Here is a 14954-nt window from a genome sequence, read left to right as displayed (position 1 = left end):
TAGGGATTCCTTATATGACCCTTATACGACCCTCATATGACCCCCATATGACTATTTTGACCCTCATTCTGACCCTTATGACTCTAAATTTCACAGGAAACCCTATTGACAATTTTATAGGATATCCTATAGCAAATCCTATATAATATAGAAAATCCTATAGGAAATTCGATAGAAAACCCTATAGGATATCCTATAGGAACTCCTATAGAAAATCCTCCAGGAAATCCTATAGAATATATGAAATCCTATAGAAAATCCTATAAGAAATCTGATAGGAAATCCTATAGAAAATTCTATAGGATATCCTAAATATAGCAAATCCTATAGAAAATCCTATCGGAATTGCTATAGGATATTTTCATATCTGGCAAATCCCTCGACCAATCCTTCAGACAACCTCCGAACTCTTGACCTTGAGTGACAGATCATTCTCAGCCCCCTCAGATTCATCCTTGACGTACTTCTGACTGCCCTCGTACAGCCGATCCCTGATTTGCGCGACATAACAAAGAAGGCAGTGGACAACGATGAGGAATGTCAGTCCCCCGAGACAAACGATAATAGTCTTTCCGGGTTCCGACCAGTTGAGAACCTTGTAAATGCACGGATTTCCCTGTTTGTCAAGGCCCCCAGCTGAGTGATAGACGATGGTGAATATGAGATAGCAGATGGCAACTGTGGGACACCACCAGCAGTGTCTGAATCTCAGAGGTATTCTGGCGACAAGAAGATCGATGATCATGAGAATGCTGTTGCACACGTGCAGCATGATGTTGAGAAGATCGACCTGATGAATCTTGGAGTCGTAGACGGCCCCCCAGTAGGTGCAAGTCACACCGATAGCCAATGTCGAGGTGACGGTGTAGAAGAACCAGTAGATCTTCTCGGTCTTGCCATATTTGAGACTGATGATGTCGAAGTCGGGGGACTTCTGCAGCTGCCATCGTCTGGCCACCAGGTAGAGACCGAGGAGGGACTGGGTGAAGCCCAGGGCAAGGTCCCAATTTGTCAGGTAGATGGGCCAGAGGTGGGACTTGCCCAGGGGCTTGGAGCTGCCTAGCTCGAAGATCGAGCAGATGATTATCGTCAGCCAGGCGAGACTTATCAGCCATCTGTAGCAGAGATACCATCGGGACAGGTGGGGCTGGTAACGGGGCTCGGAGAAGGCACGACCGTGCGGGGGCTCCGGTGTTTTCTGGTGCCAAATGTGAGAGAGCTTGCGACACCAGATGTTGTTCACCATTGCTCGACGACCTGAAGTGGGAGACTTGCATGAGTTTTTTTCAAATTTTCGAATGACGAATATTAGTCATTAATTAATGATTAAGTGTTAACCCTAGTCTCGTCACCAAACGCGACCCTCCGACTTTGGTCAGCTCCGCGGGGATTCCCCGCCGTGTTATTTACGCCTCAGCGTTGCCGAATTCACTCCACACTACCGGGGCGCGTTTAGCGAGTTTCCGGCAACGTCGCGTCATGGCCAATTTCATTTAACATGGGAAAAAATGATTCGTCTGGCCAAAATAATTTGTTTTCTTTAGGAATTTCGGGAAATCTGTTGTTCTAAAAACTACTATATTTTTTTTGACACTTCAATTGACAAAGCCAATTTTTTTTCAATTTTTCCGGTTAGCCAATCAATTGTAATTAAAGAAAAACGCCGCGCGGTGAGATTTCCCTCATTGGGTGACCAATATAGGGTTTAAAGTTGGAGATTTTAAACGCTTTGGAATCGCGATGACGTCACATAGACGGTCGAGCGCTGGACCAACCACAGAATGGCTCGAGCCGACCTAACCCAATCATGACGTGCGCCTCGGCCAATGGAGGACGGCAACTCCCCACTCCCTTCACACTCAACCAATGAAGCGTTACCTGACCGACCTCGTGACCTCATGACCGAAAAATTGGTCTCGAAAACGACTGATTTTCAATTAATTATCATAAAACATCTAGGAAATATTTCTTCATAATTTTTGCAGTTCAGTTATTCATATGTTATGCACAATGTGCCATTTTCTCGACACGAGTGAATTCCTCAAATATTCAACGAAACAATTAGCAACAAAATCGTCATCAGTTCTAACTGGATTGCCGACATCGTCACTATACAATCGCAAAAAAACTGGAAACTTTCCATCAAACGCACTTTATTCGCATAATCCTCACAAAAAATGGACTTCACTGTCAATCTCATACTTTACCCAGTTCGAAAATAAAATAGAGCTTCATCTTTAATCAATCAATTGATATCAGTCAATTGAAATCAGAATGAATCTCTTCTTTTTCTTTCGATTCTCTATCAACACTGAAAAATTATGGCACGACGGACGTGAACTATCATCTCGCTTCCGATGCTCCCACTCCCAGGGTCTAGTTCCCCCGTTCTAGTCACTCTCACCGGAGACGCGAGTGCAGTACAAGTGCAGTTAAGACCAATTTAATGATACCCAAGTGGAGTAGTCGTTACGTTGGAATCTTATCGTTTTTATAAGGTAAGTAGGGGCAAAATGGATTCGCGGCCACCTAGGGGAGGATTGGGCAATGTAGAATCGTTTTTTTAAAGGTCAAATGGGAGTGACAGGCGGAGAGATCAAGAGGGTCAAGCGGGAGAGACGAGCGAAGCGATCACTCCACTCGACTCTCCCATTAGATCCTTAAGAACGTCTCATCCTTCTGATTACTCTACTCGTCTCTCCCTTTTAACCCTCAAGACTATTTGACCATTCACCTGTCTCTCCCGTTTGACCCTTCGTATTTTTCTTGCTAATAGAAATAGAAAAAAAATTATTTCAACTTTACTCTAAATTCGTTGTTTAAGAGTCAAAAAGGACAGTCAAACTTTCTCAAGGGCCAAATGGAAGTGACTGGCGGAGAGGTCAAAAGGGTCAAACGGGAGAGACGAGCAAAGTAATCACTCCACTCGTTTTTCCCATTAGGCCCTTGAGAACGTTTGACCCTTCTGATTACTCTGCCCGTCTCTCCCGTTTAACCCTCAAGAATATTTGACCCTCCACCAGTCTCTCCCATTTGACCCTGCATTATTTTTTCGCGAAATAGAGATGGGTAAAAAAAGTTATTGCAATTTTACTCTAAATTCGTTGTTTAAGGGTCAAGAAGGAGAGACGAACGAAGTGATCAGAGGAATCAAACTTTCTCAAGGGCCAAATGGGAGAGACAGGCGGAGGGGTCAAGGGGATCAAACGGGAGGGACGAGCGAAGTGATCACTCCATTCGTCTCTCCCATTAGACCCTTTTGATTACTCTGCTCGTCTCGCCCGTTTAACCCTCAAGAACATTTGACCCCTCATTATTTTTCTGAGAAATAGAGATAGAAAAAAAAGTTATTCGAATTTTACTCTAAATTCGTTGTTTAAGGGTCAAGAAGGAGAGACGAACGAAGTGATCAGAGGAATCAAACTTTCTCAAGGGCCAAATGGGAGAGACAGGCGGAGGGGTCAAGGGGATCAAACGGGAGGGACGAGCGAAGTGATCACTCCATTCGTCTCTCCCATTAGACCCTTTTGATTACTCTGCTCGTCTCGCCCGTTTAACCCTCAAGAACATTTGACCCCTCATTATTTTTCTGAGAAATAGAGATAGAAAAAAAAGTTATTCGAATTTTACTCTAAATTCGTTGTTTAAGGGTCAAGAAGGAGAGACGAACGAAGTGATCAGAGGAATCGCATTTTCTCAAGGGCCAAATGGGAGAGACCGGCGAGGCGTCAAGGGGATCAAACGGGAGAGACGAGCGAGGTGATCACTCGATTCGTATCCCCCATTAGGTCCTAAGAACATTTGACCCTTCTGATTACTCTACCCGTCTCTCCCGTTTGACCTTAAACAACATTTGACCCTTCATTATTTTTTTAAATAATACAGACAGAAACAAAAATTATTTGAATATCCTTCATCAGCTTTTTCCTACCGGTCCACTTTCCCAAATTAAAAAACAGAAATAATTTCAGATAGAATCTTACATAAAAATTTCTGGATACCCAACGTCAACACTCGCCGAACGGTCACTGTTTCCCACCCCCTTGACCGCACCATATTTATAACAATCTTCGCGACACAAAATCCTCAATATTCAGTAGTAAATAAAAATATCTATCACCCCGTCATCATGCCGATAAATCAATTTTTACCGCGCAAGTACGCGTCATGCGCCCCCTCTCCCGCGTCATCGAAATTATCGCGAATTAATCACTTCAATCACTTTTCTTTTCAGAAACGTCTTGACGTGAAATCTTTACGAGTCAATACTGGAGATAAAAGATTATAAATGTTTTTTTTTTCACTTGGAATATTGAATTTTAGCATTCATCGCGGGCTCATAGCCCGTTGTGAGAAAAAAATTTAACACTTTTTTCATTTGAATTTCGCGAAGGGGAATCACATGTTCGAACAGCTGATCGGTAGCCGCACATGAATCAACTCAACACGATTTTTTCTTTCTGAACGTGAGGGGCCACTTAAACATAGTCCAAACATTCGCGATTGACGGCGATAACTCGGGAAATTTTCCCAGTGAATTTTATTTGTTTCTTTTTAAGAGAGGTAGAGGCCCGAGGGAATTTATTGTCACTCGCACGGGGAACAGGTGACGAGTAAAAGAGAGACAGCGCTGTTAGCAGTGAATACGCGTGGAGACTTGGGACGCGCTATTTTTTAAATGTTGCGTGGGTCGGAATAAACGATCGGTGATGTAAGAATATCGATGGGATTGGACGAGGCCGGGTGGAACGGATTATTGATCATCAGATCCGACAATTGATGGAAAACGTGACAATTCGAGTTTTTTTATTTTTTCAACTTTGGATTATCTTTAAAACGAGTGAATTTGTGAAAAAATTTCATAAAATATTTTTTGTTGGAAATTTTGTCAGTTACAAAAAATGTTTTATGCATTTTTCTCGTAGAATCACTTGGTTCCGAGATAACTGGAAAATCAATTGCTGGGTTTTCCAATTTTTCACTTAAATCAAGTCGGAAAAATACTTGAATCAAGTAGAAAGCATACTTTATTCAAGTATTTACCTACCTGATCCAAGTCGAGCTCTACTTGAATCAAGTGTAGTTGAATCAAGTTGGCTTAAGTCGGAAAGATGCTTGATTCAAGTAGAAAAAATACTTTATTCAAGTATATACCTAGCTAATTCAAATCGAGCTCTACTTGAATCAAGTACACTTGAATTAAGTTGACTCAGGTGGGAAAGATGCTTGATTTAAATAGGAATGATACTTGATTCGAGTAAGAAAAATATTTGATTCAAGTGGAAAAAATAGTTGATTCAAGTCTACCTCTACTTGAATCAAGTCTGATTGAATCAAGTCTACTTGAATCAAGTAGATTCCGGATGAACACTAGTTATCATTTTCAGTTTTCTCCTTTTATCCTCAAAGTGAATCGGAAACACAGACAGATTGCATCATATAGTCTTCTTACTTGAATCAAGTCGTGATTTCCTTGAATCAACAAATTTTTTGGGCGTGGTGAGCAGAATTTTCAGATCTCTCGAATGTACACTTCACCTTCGCCTTATCATCAAAGGGCACACCCTCAGAGATAAACAGTGAATATTGATAATGTCACTGCGAAGAAAATTTGGAATCCACAGACATCAGTCGTGAGGATATATATACTCACTGTCCTGAGTAACTGTCGGCTTTTCCGGGGTGTTTGTTTACCGAATGATAGGTCGATGCCAGTGATAAAACGCTGACGCGGATATACTTAACGTCGAGAATGTTACGTGCGTCGTGTTTCACGGGCGACTGAGAGATATAGTTTTGGCTTTTGGGGAACACTGAAAATTTAGGTGATCAATATTTGATGGAGGGGGAAAGCGTGACGTCATTGATAATCCGATATGGTTTTTTATCTAATCTTTTCTCGGATGCATTTAAAGAACAATCTGCAGAATTCACTATCCTCGCTCTTCGGTCTGGGAATTATTTTGTTTGTTTATAGACTCAAAGGTTGAATATTTCTACGTCATATTCTGGGGTGATGGGAAATAATATTTAGAGACATTGGAAGTTTTGTTTTCCATTGATCACGAGTGACGTAATTTTATTGATAAAAGAAACGTGTTTTGAAAATTTCGATTTTTTTTTTATTGAAATTTGAAAACAATTTTTCATGTTCAATTATTATTAAACAATTGATTCAATATTTCTGAATTTGATTCTTCGATTGGTGTATTAATCGTCAATCTTACAAATCAATTACTGATTTATAAAATATTTGAAAATTTCGAAAATTTAATTGATGATTAATTTAATAAAAATTGAAAAATTGTACGATACAATTAACAGATTTTGGATTTAATGACATAATGTTAATTCTACATTACAATTTTGCTCAACTCTGTTTTCGAGTAATTGTTTGTCATTTTTTTTTATATTTTAATTTAAAAATAACTCACTTAAGTCAGTGAGGTCAAGCGAAATGAGGTTCTGGTATCAATTAGAGCATTATTTGAGCCAAGATGATGATTAAATGGAGAACAAAATTAATAATCTTAAAAATGACTGAGATTAACCTCCTTTTAGCGCACCGACTGCGATTTCATTTCAATATTCAAGATTTGAAGATTTCAAGCTTTCATGAGAAAGTTATTTGAAAAAATGATACGGGAAATTATGAGTTTCGGGGCAAATTCTATCCATTGAGGCTCACGTGTGGCAATAACGCCTTCACCGTGAGTGGCGCGCAATTCGAATGTCAATATAATCGCTGGAGCATCATGGGAGAGAGGTATAGGTTAGACCATGGAACTGAGAGAGAGAAAACACTCGTCAGGTTTACCAACTCGAAATAACCACAGGAATGATCCGTGCGGCATTGTCATGTCTCTGATGCATTTTAATATGGTTTCAATAATTATGAAAACATGCAATAGAAATAATTTGACACTCGTAGGTGATGGGAAAAAAATCAATCAATCTGACAAAAAAAATAATATTCAAGAAACGTTCAAATGCACGCCGAAACATTTACTTGAAAAATGAAAATTTTCGCGTTCAGGGATTGAATCAGGGCTCGAGAACAATGAGACTCCCCTTCCGTTTCACCCCCCGGAGAAATGTAGACGAAACACCTCAACAACAAAAAGCATAATCGAAACATATTACTTCGTCCTGAATCGAGAAGAAAAAAATTTAATTTATAAAACTATAAATATAAATTAATGCTTCAATGCTTGAAAAAAAATGAATTCCACTTTTTTTCCTCAGTTAATAATCACAATGATGACGAACTGAATTATTGATAATTAATGACCATCAGGTGAGATACTGTCCATCGAATGCAGAAGTGAAATAATTTTTTTTTCTCTTAACCCGTAAAATCGAAAATAAATGCTCAACATCTAATCGCAATCCGAATGTGCGACACCGAGTCACTAATTAACCCCGAGGCTGACCTCACGAGAGGCGTTCGCACGACCACAGCTCAACTCCGAAGCCCTCACGCAGTTGTTCTGTCAGAGGTCGTGGCCACCAGGGATCAATCAGTCAATACTAATTCGACGTTAATTCCCGGCAATGTCGTGACATATTATTCTTTAACATCTCGTGTGAGCACGAGGTGACGACAACACCGAGAGACATTATTTTGCATACGAGTCGTTTGAGGGGTTCATCTGATAATTCATCGAGATGATTATTCAGAGATGATACAGCGTCTCAATTAATTTCCCTGATTTCATCTTTATTCTTTTCTTCAATTTCTGTTGACCATTTTCTGAGAGCCCTTGAGTGTGATTAATAAATATTCTATGTTACTTCCCCTCGTTTTTCAATCGAGTAAAATAATAAAAAAGGATTATTTCATTTTTTTTAATGGAAAAATTATTAAAATGAAATGATTGTTTAGACTTCCAGAAGCTCAATACGTGAAAAATTCCACAATTTCATGATTTTGTTAGGTCAATAAAAATTGGGGGTTGTGGGATCGATAAATGTGGGAGGAGGAAGGAAGGGGTTATTAATAAATATTTGATGTCACTTCCCATCGTTTTTCAATTATTTATCGGACAAATTATTCTGGGAGATTGTGAAAGAAGAGAAAAGGGGCATTCTATACAATTTGTTTTATGAAGAAATTATTGATATGGGGGCGATTAGTTTTTCGAAGATATTTCGACATTGGGGGAAGATGGCGAAATTTTTGTTGATATCTTTTTTAGGGAGAATTTCAAGAGCTGTAGAAAAGATGGAATGACAAATTTTGCTATTCCCTATCAATTTCGAGATATCCTCAAAAAACAAAGAATTGATTTCCCAAACTGAGGCATTAATGTGGTTTTCACAAGATAGTTTTTGGGGAGTATCTCGGAAACTATCGTCGATACCAAAATATTTACTAAAATCTTTTTTGTAGCTCTTTAAATTTCCTACAGAAAATATAGTGTCGAAAATTTGTCTATTTCCCATCAATTTCGAGATATTCCCAAAGAACGAAAAGTTCACGTCCTAAACCTAGGCATTGATTCATTTTTGTCAATATTGTTTTGAAAGTATCTGACAAATCATCAGAGATCACGGGAATATTGCTAATATCCTCTTCTTTAGAGAATTTCAAGAGCTATAAAAAGTTTCCTACAAAACTTTCGGCATTTATCATAAATTCCGAGAAGTCTCCAAAAAACTCATTTTCAAATGAAATTATCGCACATTGAGAGAAAAAAATTAGTTCTGCCGAAATAGTACATTACGATTCAAGTGAAAAAAGTTGTTGTTAACGTGCTGAATCAATTTACTTGAAGACAAAAAACAAAGTTTCCACAAAAACATGATAATTCTCGTAGTAGTAATTGCTCTCGTGAGACATTTATGTTTTTCGGGCAAATAAATTCGTGCTACAGAGGATTATATGAGGCGCCGGCTTTATAAAGTGAATAGGGGAGGCTGGGGCATAATGGGATAGGGCGGGTAAAACGGGATAGTCCAATTTTGCGCAAAAAAATTAGAAATTTCTTAAAATCATAAAGATATTCATTACTCGTGTAATTTGGTTTCTTTTTCCGCCCTTTTATTGATTTCTGATGGAATTACTGAAATGTGGGAAAATAGTGGGTTAATTTTCCTCAAGTAAATCTGCTCCACTCAGTCAAATATCCTCACGTGGAACATACAGTTTTTCGGGAGAAAATTCAGTAGCGAAGTGGTAAAACGCTACAAATCAATTTTGACTATTGACCAGTTTTCAATAAATATCTCGAAATCTAAGGGAGATGGCAAAATTTTTGTTATAACCTTTTTTGTAGAGCCAATTGAGAGCTACAACAAATGTAGTTACGAAAATTTCGCTATCTCCCTTAGATTCGAAAATATTCCGCAAAAACTCAACTGGAAGGTACGTCGACTTAAACCGTTTTACTACTTCGCTACTGAATTGTTTACTCTTAAAACTCCGAATGACTGAAAAGTTTTTCTTTCATGGAAGAAGTAAACAAATCGTCACGCAACATCAACAGTGGCCATGAGGACGTATTATTCGTGATGCTTGCAATTATCCGCTCAAAACCCCATTTGTAATAATTATCCGCGTCTTATCACATGAATTTTCCGCCATTTCAGCTGTTCTTCCGATTTTTTATACCTTCCAGTGACGTGTCCTACCCGGAAGTATCGGTACATTCGACGGAGTGACAAATAACGATTTAAAATTTAATCAATTTTTTTTTCAAGAAAAATTTTTTTTTCTTCGTTCATTTTTCTGTTTTCAATTTGACCATTTTTTGTTCACAAAATTTTTTGAAATAGTCTTATTTTTCATACGAAAAAATCAATTTCAGGAGAAAAAAATTAAATTTTTTAATTGAATAAAAAAAATTTCAGAAGAAAATGACTAAAAATTTTCTTTTCATTAAAAAAATTGAATTCTTTCTCCAAAAAATAATAAAAACTGTAAAAAAAATGAATTATGAAAAGAAAAAAGAAAAATTGACCAAAATTTTCTCCTGTCATTCACCAAATTTTGGCTTTTCCTAAAAAAAAAATCACCGATTCCATTCCCACAATCACCTAAACACCACAGCATCACAGAAATTCAATAAAATCGAAAAACACGCGTGAAAAATAATAAAAAACACTTATTTTCACGCACCACGTGAGGAGCCCCTGAGCGAAATTTTAGTCCTGTTGTCAACAATGGACAATAATTCAGGACTGCACTCGTACGTGTCGATACTTTGAGGTGGCATCAGTGGCTCGTTGGACAGACACTGGGTGACTGCCCGGTGGCAATCTCACCCAGCGTGTAAAATTCAAACCACCGGGGCTCAATAATAATCAATAGGAATCCATATTACCCCCATTCGCCAGTTCAACGTGGGCAGACGGTGTGATTTTATTGTGTACCCGAGTGGTCCGATTACTCGCGGTACGTCGCACTCTCCTACGTGATCCATTTGACATGAGTTTGCGCACCATGGGAACTGCATTATGCATTTCAACGTCATCAGGTGTTGGCCGAGTCAGGGCTGACGGGGGTGGGGGGGGGGGGGGGGAGACTGATAAGGTGGACTAGGGGAAAATTAGTTGAGTATATGAGGGAAAGCTGAGACGGTTGTAAAACCGCGAGGACTACGAAGGGACGAATTTGTGATTTAGTTTTTGGGGAATGTTTTGAAATCTAGGGGGGATAGGGGAGTTTTCGTAAGGAACTTTTTTGTAGCTCTTGAAATTCCCCACAAAAAAGGTTCTTATGAAAATTTTGGTATCTCGCATGGGTTTTGAGATATTCACCAAGAACTGGTCACTTGGACGTTTCAGTTTTTTTTATTCGACACGAGTTTGCGCACCATGGGAACTGCATTATGCATTTTAGCGTCATCAGGTGATCGAGTCGTGACGGAGGAGGGGGGGACTGATAAGGTGGACTAGGGGAAAATTAGTTGAGTATTATTTTTAATTGATAAATTTCAAGGACAGGGGATCCTGACGCGGTTGTAAAATCGCGAGGACGAGAAAGGGACAAATTTGCGATTAAGTTTTTGGGGAATATCTCGAATCTAGGAGAGCTTTTGTAATGACCTTTTTTGTGGAGAATTTCAAGGGCTACAAAAAAGGCTCTTATGAAAANGGGGGGGGGGGGGGGGGGGGGGGGGGGGGGGGGGGGGGGGGGGGGGGGGGGGGGGGGGGGGGGGGGGGGGGGGGGGGGGGGGGGGGGGGGGGGCTGATAACCCGAGTGGAAATATCGATCAGGTCCAGATCAGGATTTGATCAGGTCAGCCCTGACGTAGGATTCTTGAGACGTTTGACCCTTTAAATGTCGGCCCTTGACACGTCTGACCCTTGAGACATTTGACCCATAAGACTTCGGGTCCTTTAAACATCTGACTCTTGTGAACCTTAAGACACTTGATCCTTGTTACGTTTGACCCTCAAGACGTCTGACCCTTCAAGCGACTGACGCCTTTCCATTCATCTTAAATTGAATTGAATGATTCATTGAATTTAACATTACCACAACGTTGGCAGCTAATATTGTCCCAACGATGGCCGCAAGTATTGCTCCAACGATGGCAGTCAATGGTGTCCCAGCTGTGGCAGCTAACATTGCCACAACATTGGTGGCCAACATTGCCCCAACGTCAGCAGACAATATTGTCTCAACGGATCGATTACTGCGAATATGTTTACGCTACCGTACACGTGCACCTCTCCGAATAAAGCCAATTCCATCGCTGGCTACGATTATCCAGTCCCAGAATTTAAATGTGGAAAATCTCTTCACAAACAATGAACATTCATTCTTGAAGGATTATAGTTTCCTCTGTTTTCAAACGTGTCAATGTTAAATTCAAACTACTTTTTTTTCGTCAAGAGGGAAGACATAACAATGGGCTGACCGTTCCATTGATAACAAGAGGATTAAGTTTCAGTGGTTAATATAACTCGAAAGTAAATGTGAAATAAAATTGACTCGCGTGAGAAAGTTGAAGACACTGTGAAACTGTATCAAAGAATAAATGCTGAACAGAATTCTATTTCTATTACATAAAAAAATAATGAAGGATATAACTGTCTCACTTGGATATTTTATACATACGTAGAGCTAGAATCGCGGTTTTACGGTCCTAGGGACAAAATAGTATCTTATGCCCCAAGTATTGAGATCCGCGTTCTAATCAAATAAACTGAAATTAAAATTCCCGGTATATCTGTCCTCGGGATATAATCTACTATTTTTTATGATATTTATGTGTCCAATACTGCGTCTTCGTCAGCCGGAATAAAATAAAACATTCTAGTAACCGAAAATTGCAAGTTTTTCGAGGGAATGTAACAAATATAAAAAAAACCGTTGAGGTAATTTACATAAATTACATCGGTTAAAAACGGTGTAATTTACCAACGTAATTTACACGCCAAACTCTGCTCACCCGAAAGCAACTTTTCGGCCTTGTGACGAAAATAGCTATTTTGTGAACGAAAAAGACAGTTTGGCCACTCGCTGAACGTAACATCACTGTGAAAAAATAATGTTCGACACATGTGAGACGGGAATTTTCAGCTTGTGTGATTGGCAGCCCTCGGATTTACTTGGGACCGCCAACTTCACATTCGTGAAAGTTCCGTCTCACTCGTATCGAAATATACTATTTCGAACATGAAATTCAATTCCCTTCGGATTGTCATGGAGAGAGGTTCTAGTTTTGTTAAGATAAGGATTAATTGGATAAACAAAAACAAATGTTTTTGTAAAAAAACCTGCGCCGAGAAAAAGTTTTGTTTGGTTTTTAGTGGGAAGTAGAAATTTTTGAAAAATACAAAGAAATGGAAAAAAAAGCCACGTCAGGAATGTCGAATGAATGGTCACAGTGCACAATCAGATTTCTATGAGAATAGTATATTAGGTCACATGTGTGAAAACGGGGGAATTCCCCTTTAACGTAAGATCGAGATACGCGGTAGCGTATCGGCCAAGAAAAGTTTTGACCGACTGAGCAAAATATCAGGCCGGGAGCACCGCGTATTTATACACGACAGAACTTCCCCCTCCAATAAATGATTTACATTCGTTATAATGAAAACGGGACGACAAATCGGGAAAGTGTCGTTAGTTACATTATATAAATCGCCTATGAGCATTTCAACGTATCAAGGATACAGCCGATTAGGATTTTTTTTATTTCTATGTATTTTTCAAAAACTTCGATTTCCCAGTAGGAATCAGACAAAACTTTTTCTTGGCCCAGTTTTTTTACAAATACTATTATGCCATACGGTGCAGGGGCGTGACCTTACATCCGGAATGACAACAAAGAGCTTAACATAAATATCCAGCAGCACAGAGAAAAGATCGAAAATAGTAAACAAAAAATAAAATGGCGGTAATTGTTGTATGAGACGTCAACAATAAGCTTTCACAGTTTCATATGCCTTATGCACTAGAGCAATGAGTACGTTTCATTTTTCATTAGGACAGCAACTATTTCAATATTGAAAATTGAAAATTAAAAAATATGTTTACCGGAATTTTCTGGTTTTCTATTCATTTTCGGGGAAAAATGAAACTGAAATTTACAGTTCTTTTTGTTTTTTCCACCAAATTCTAAATTTTCAATGACGGAATTCCCTGAAAATTCAAAAATTCAAAATTTTCATAAATTTTCATAATTTTTCATACAGCTGTCACCCATGTTCTTCACCGCCAATTGTTCCCCACCATCAATGGAATCAAATTGGCGACGAAAAATTCCCTTCGGCAATTTGAATTAATTTCTTTCCTTTCAGCGCAACAACTGATCCCAAAAAATTTATAAATATAACGCCCCAACTGTGCACAGACGCTCCAGCGTTCGCAGTTCGAACTAGTTCCGTTGGACCAAAAATAATCAGATCAGCGGGGCAAAGACTTTCGGGGCTGACTTCGGCAACTCATTGTCAAAAACGATAATGCCACCTAGGAAGAAATTTCTGGAATAATTCGTCGAGGAAAACGTGTTTTTTTTTTCGATGAATTGAGAAAAAGTTTTTGGTGATTATTTTTGTGGCAATGTTGCTGGGTCGAGTGAGCACGTGTCTATTGTTAATTATAGCCGGTGTTTGCCTGGCTCGCGATGCACAAATGTAAGTTGTTGAATGGAAAAAATAACGTGCGATTGGAACTGCAGACAATACGAACAATAATTCCAACTCCGTGAAAATTTTTTATTGTTGTTTAATTTTATTAATAGAACTAGAAGTGTCTTTTTTTCACTATTCAAGCTTAGTGAGGGCTATTGTCGCAATTTTTCAAGAAAGAATAATTATTTCATTCCAATTTTCCGCATTTTTTGCCGAGAATTGAAAGGAAAACATTCATTTTCATGTGAATAAATTATGAATAATAATGTTTTTATAGTTATTTTTAATTTATTAGTGTTAACCGTTGGGCGCAGAGTCTAGGAAGTGAACTATGGGAATTGGCGTTGGGAGTAGCAAAACCAGAAGAATTGAAAGCCGTAAGTTTACATTTTCACATTTTCGTAATTTTCAATTATCTGGATAACTACTGATTTTAGGAGAAAATTTCAGTAATAATTTATTGTTTGATATATTCTCAGCTACAAAAAAGATTCATATAAAAATTTAGATATTTCTTTTGGATTTCGAGATATTTACCAAAAACTGATTTCAAATTTTTCTATCGAAAAGAAAGAGCAGATTCAATTTTTTTTTCATCTTCATTACTGGAAAAAGACGATGGGTCAAAGGGTCAAACATTCTTAAGGGTCAGATGGGAGAGACGCGGGAGGGTCAAACATTCTTAAGTCAAAAGGGAGAGGATAACGTTCTTGAGGCTACCGAGTCGAGGATTTGGTTCTGATTGGACGTACACAGGTCTTTCAAGATCTCTCCAGACCTAGATGGACCTGGTAAGTCCGAATCAGTTCTGCGACGTACTTTTCCAGAGACCATTCGAATCCTCAGTTCTTTTCGGTCCTGAGAAG

General features: G+C 38.8%; 2 protein-coding genes across 7 annotated transcripts in view; one reads left to right on the top strand and one right to left on the bottom strand.

Annotated features, from left to right (window-relative positions):
• Positions 1-268: 268 nt before the first annotated feature.
• Positions 269-10389, bottom strand: LOC107048728 (protein rolling stone). 5 transcript variants are annotated; one of them, XM_015272065.1, is made up of 2 exons: positions 10121-10389; positions 269-1257 (listed from the first exon to the last, which is right to left on the bottom strand). In XM_015272065.1, the coding sequence occupies exons 1-2, from the start codon at positions 10215-10217 to the stop codon at positions 392-394; spliced, it is 963 nt and encodes a 320-aa protein (XP_015127551.1). In that variant the 5' UTR covers positions 10218-10389; the 3' UTR covers positions 269-391. The 5 variants fall into 5 exon arrangements, with proteins under 5 accessions (XP_015127551.1, XP_015127554.1, XP_015127555.1 ...); XM_015272068.1 differs by lacking the exon at positions 10121-10389 and adding an exon at positions 5654-5768; XM_015272069.1 differs by lacking the exon at positions 10121-10389 and adding an exon at positions 5453-5513.
• Positions 10390-14011: 3622 nt separating this feature from the next.
• Positions 14012-14954, top strand: part of LOC107048727 (voltage-dependent calcium channel subunit alpha-2/delta-3) — a 14428-nt gene continuing 13485 nt past the window's right edge. For both annotated transcript variants that reach the window (XM_015272064.1, XM_015272063.1), the window contains exons 1-2: positions 14012-14091; positions 14384-14465. In XM_015272064.1, the coding sequence (XP_015127550.1) occupies positions 14018-14091; positions 14384-14465 (156 nt within the window). In that variant the 5' untranslated portion in view covers positions 14012-14017. The remainder of the gene's footprint in view (positions 14092-14383; positions 14466-14954) is intronic.

The sequence above is a fragment of the Diachasma alloeum genome, unplaced genomic scaffold (assembly GCF_001412515.2).
Source record: "Diachasma alloeum isolate Michigan unplaced genomic scaffold, Dall2.0 Dall_scaffold_00196, whole genome shotgun sequence".
Taxonomy (NCBI): Eukaryota; Metazoa; Arthropoda; class Insecta; order Hymenoptera; family Braconidae; genus Diachasma; species Diachasma alloeum.
The sequence above is the reverse complement of the archived record's forward strand: the minus strand, read 5'-3'. Positions and strand labels throughout refer to the sequence as shown.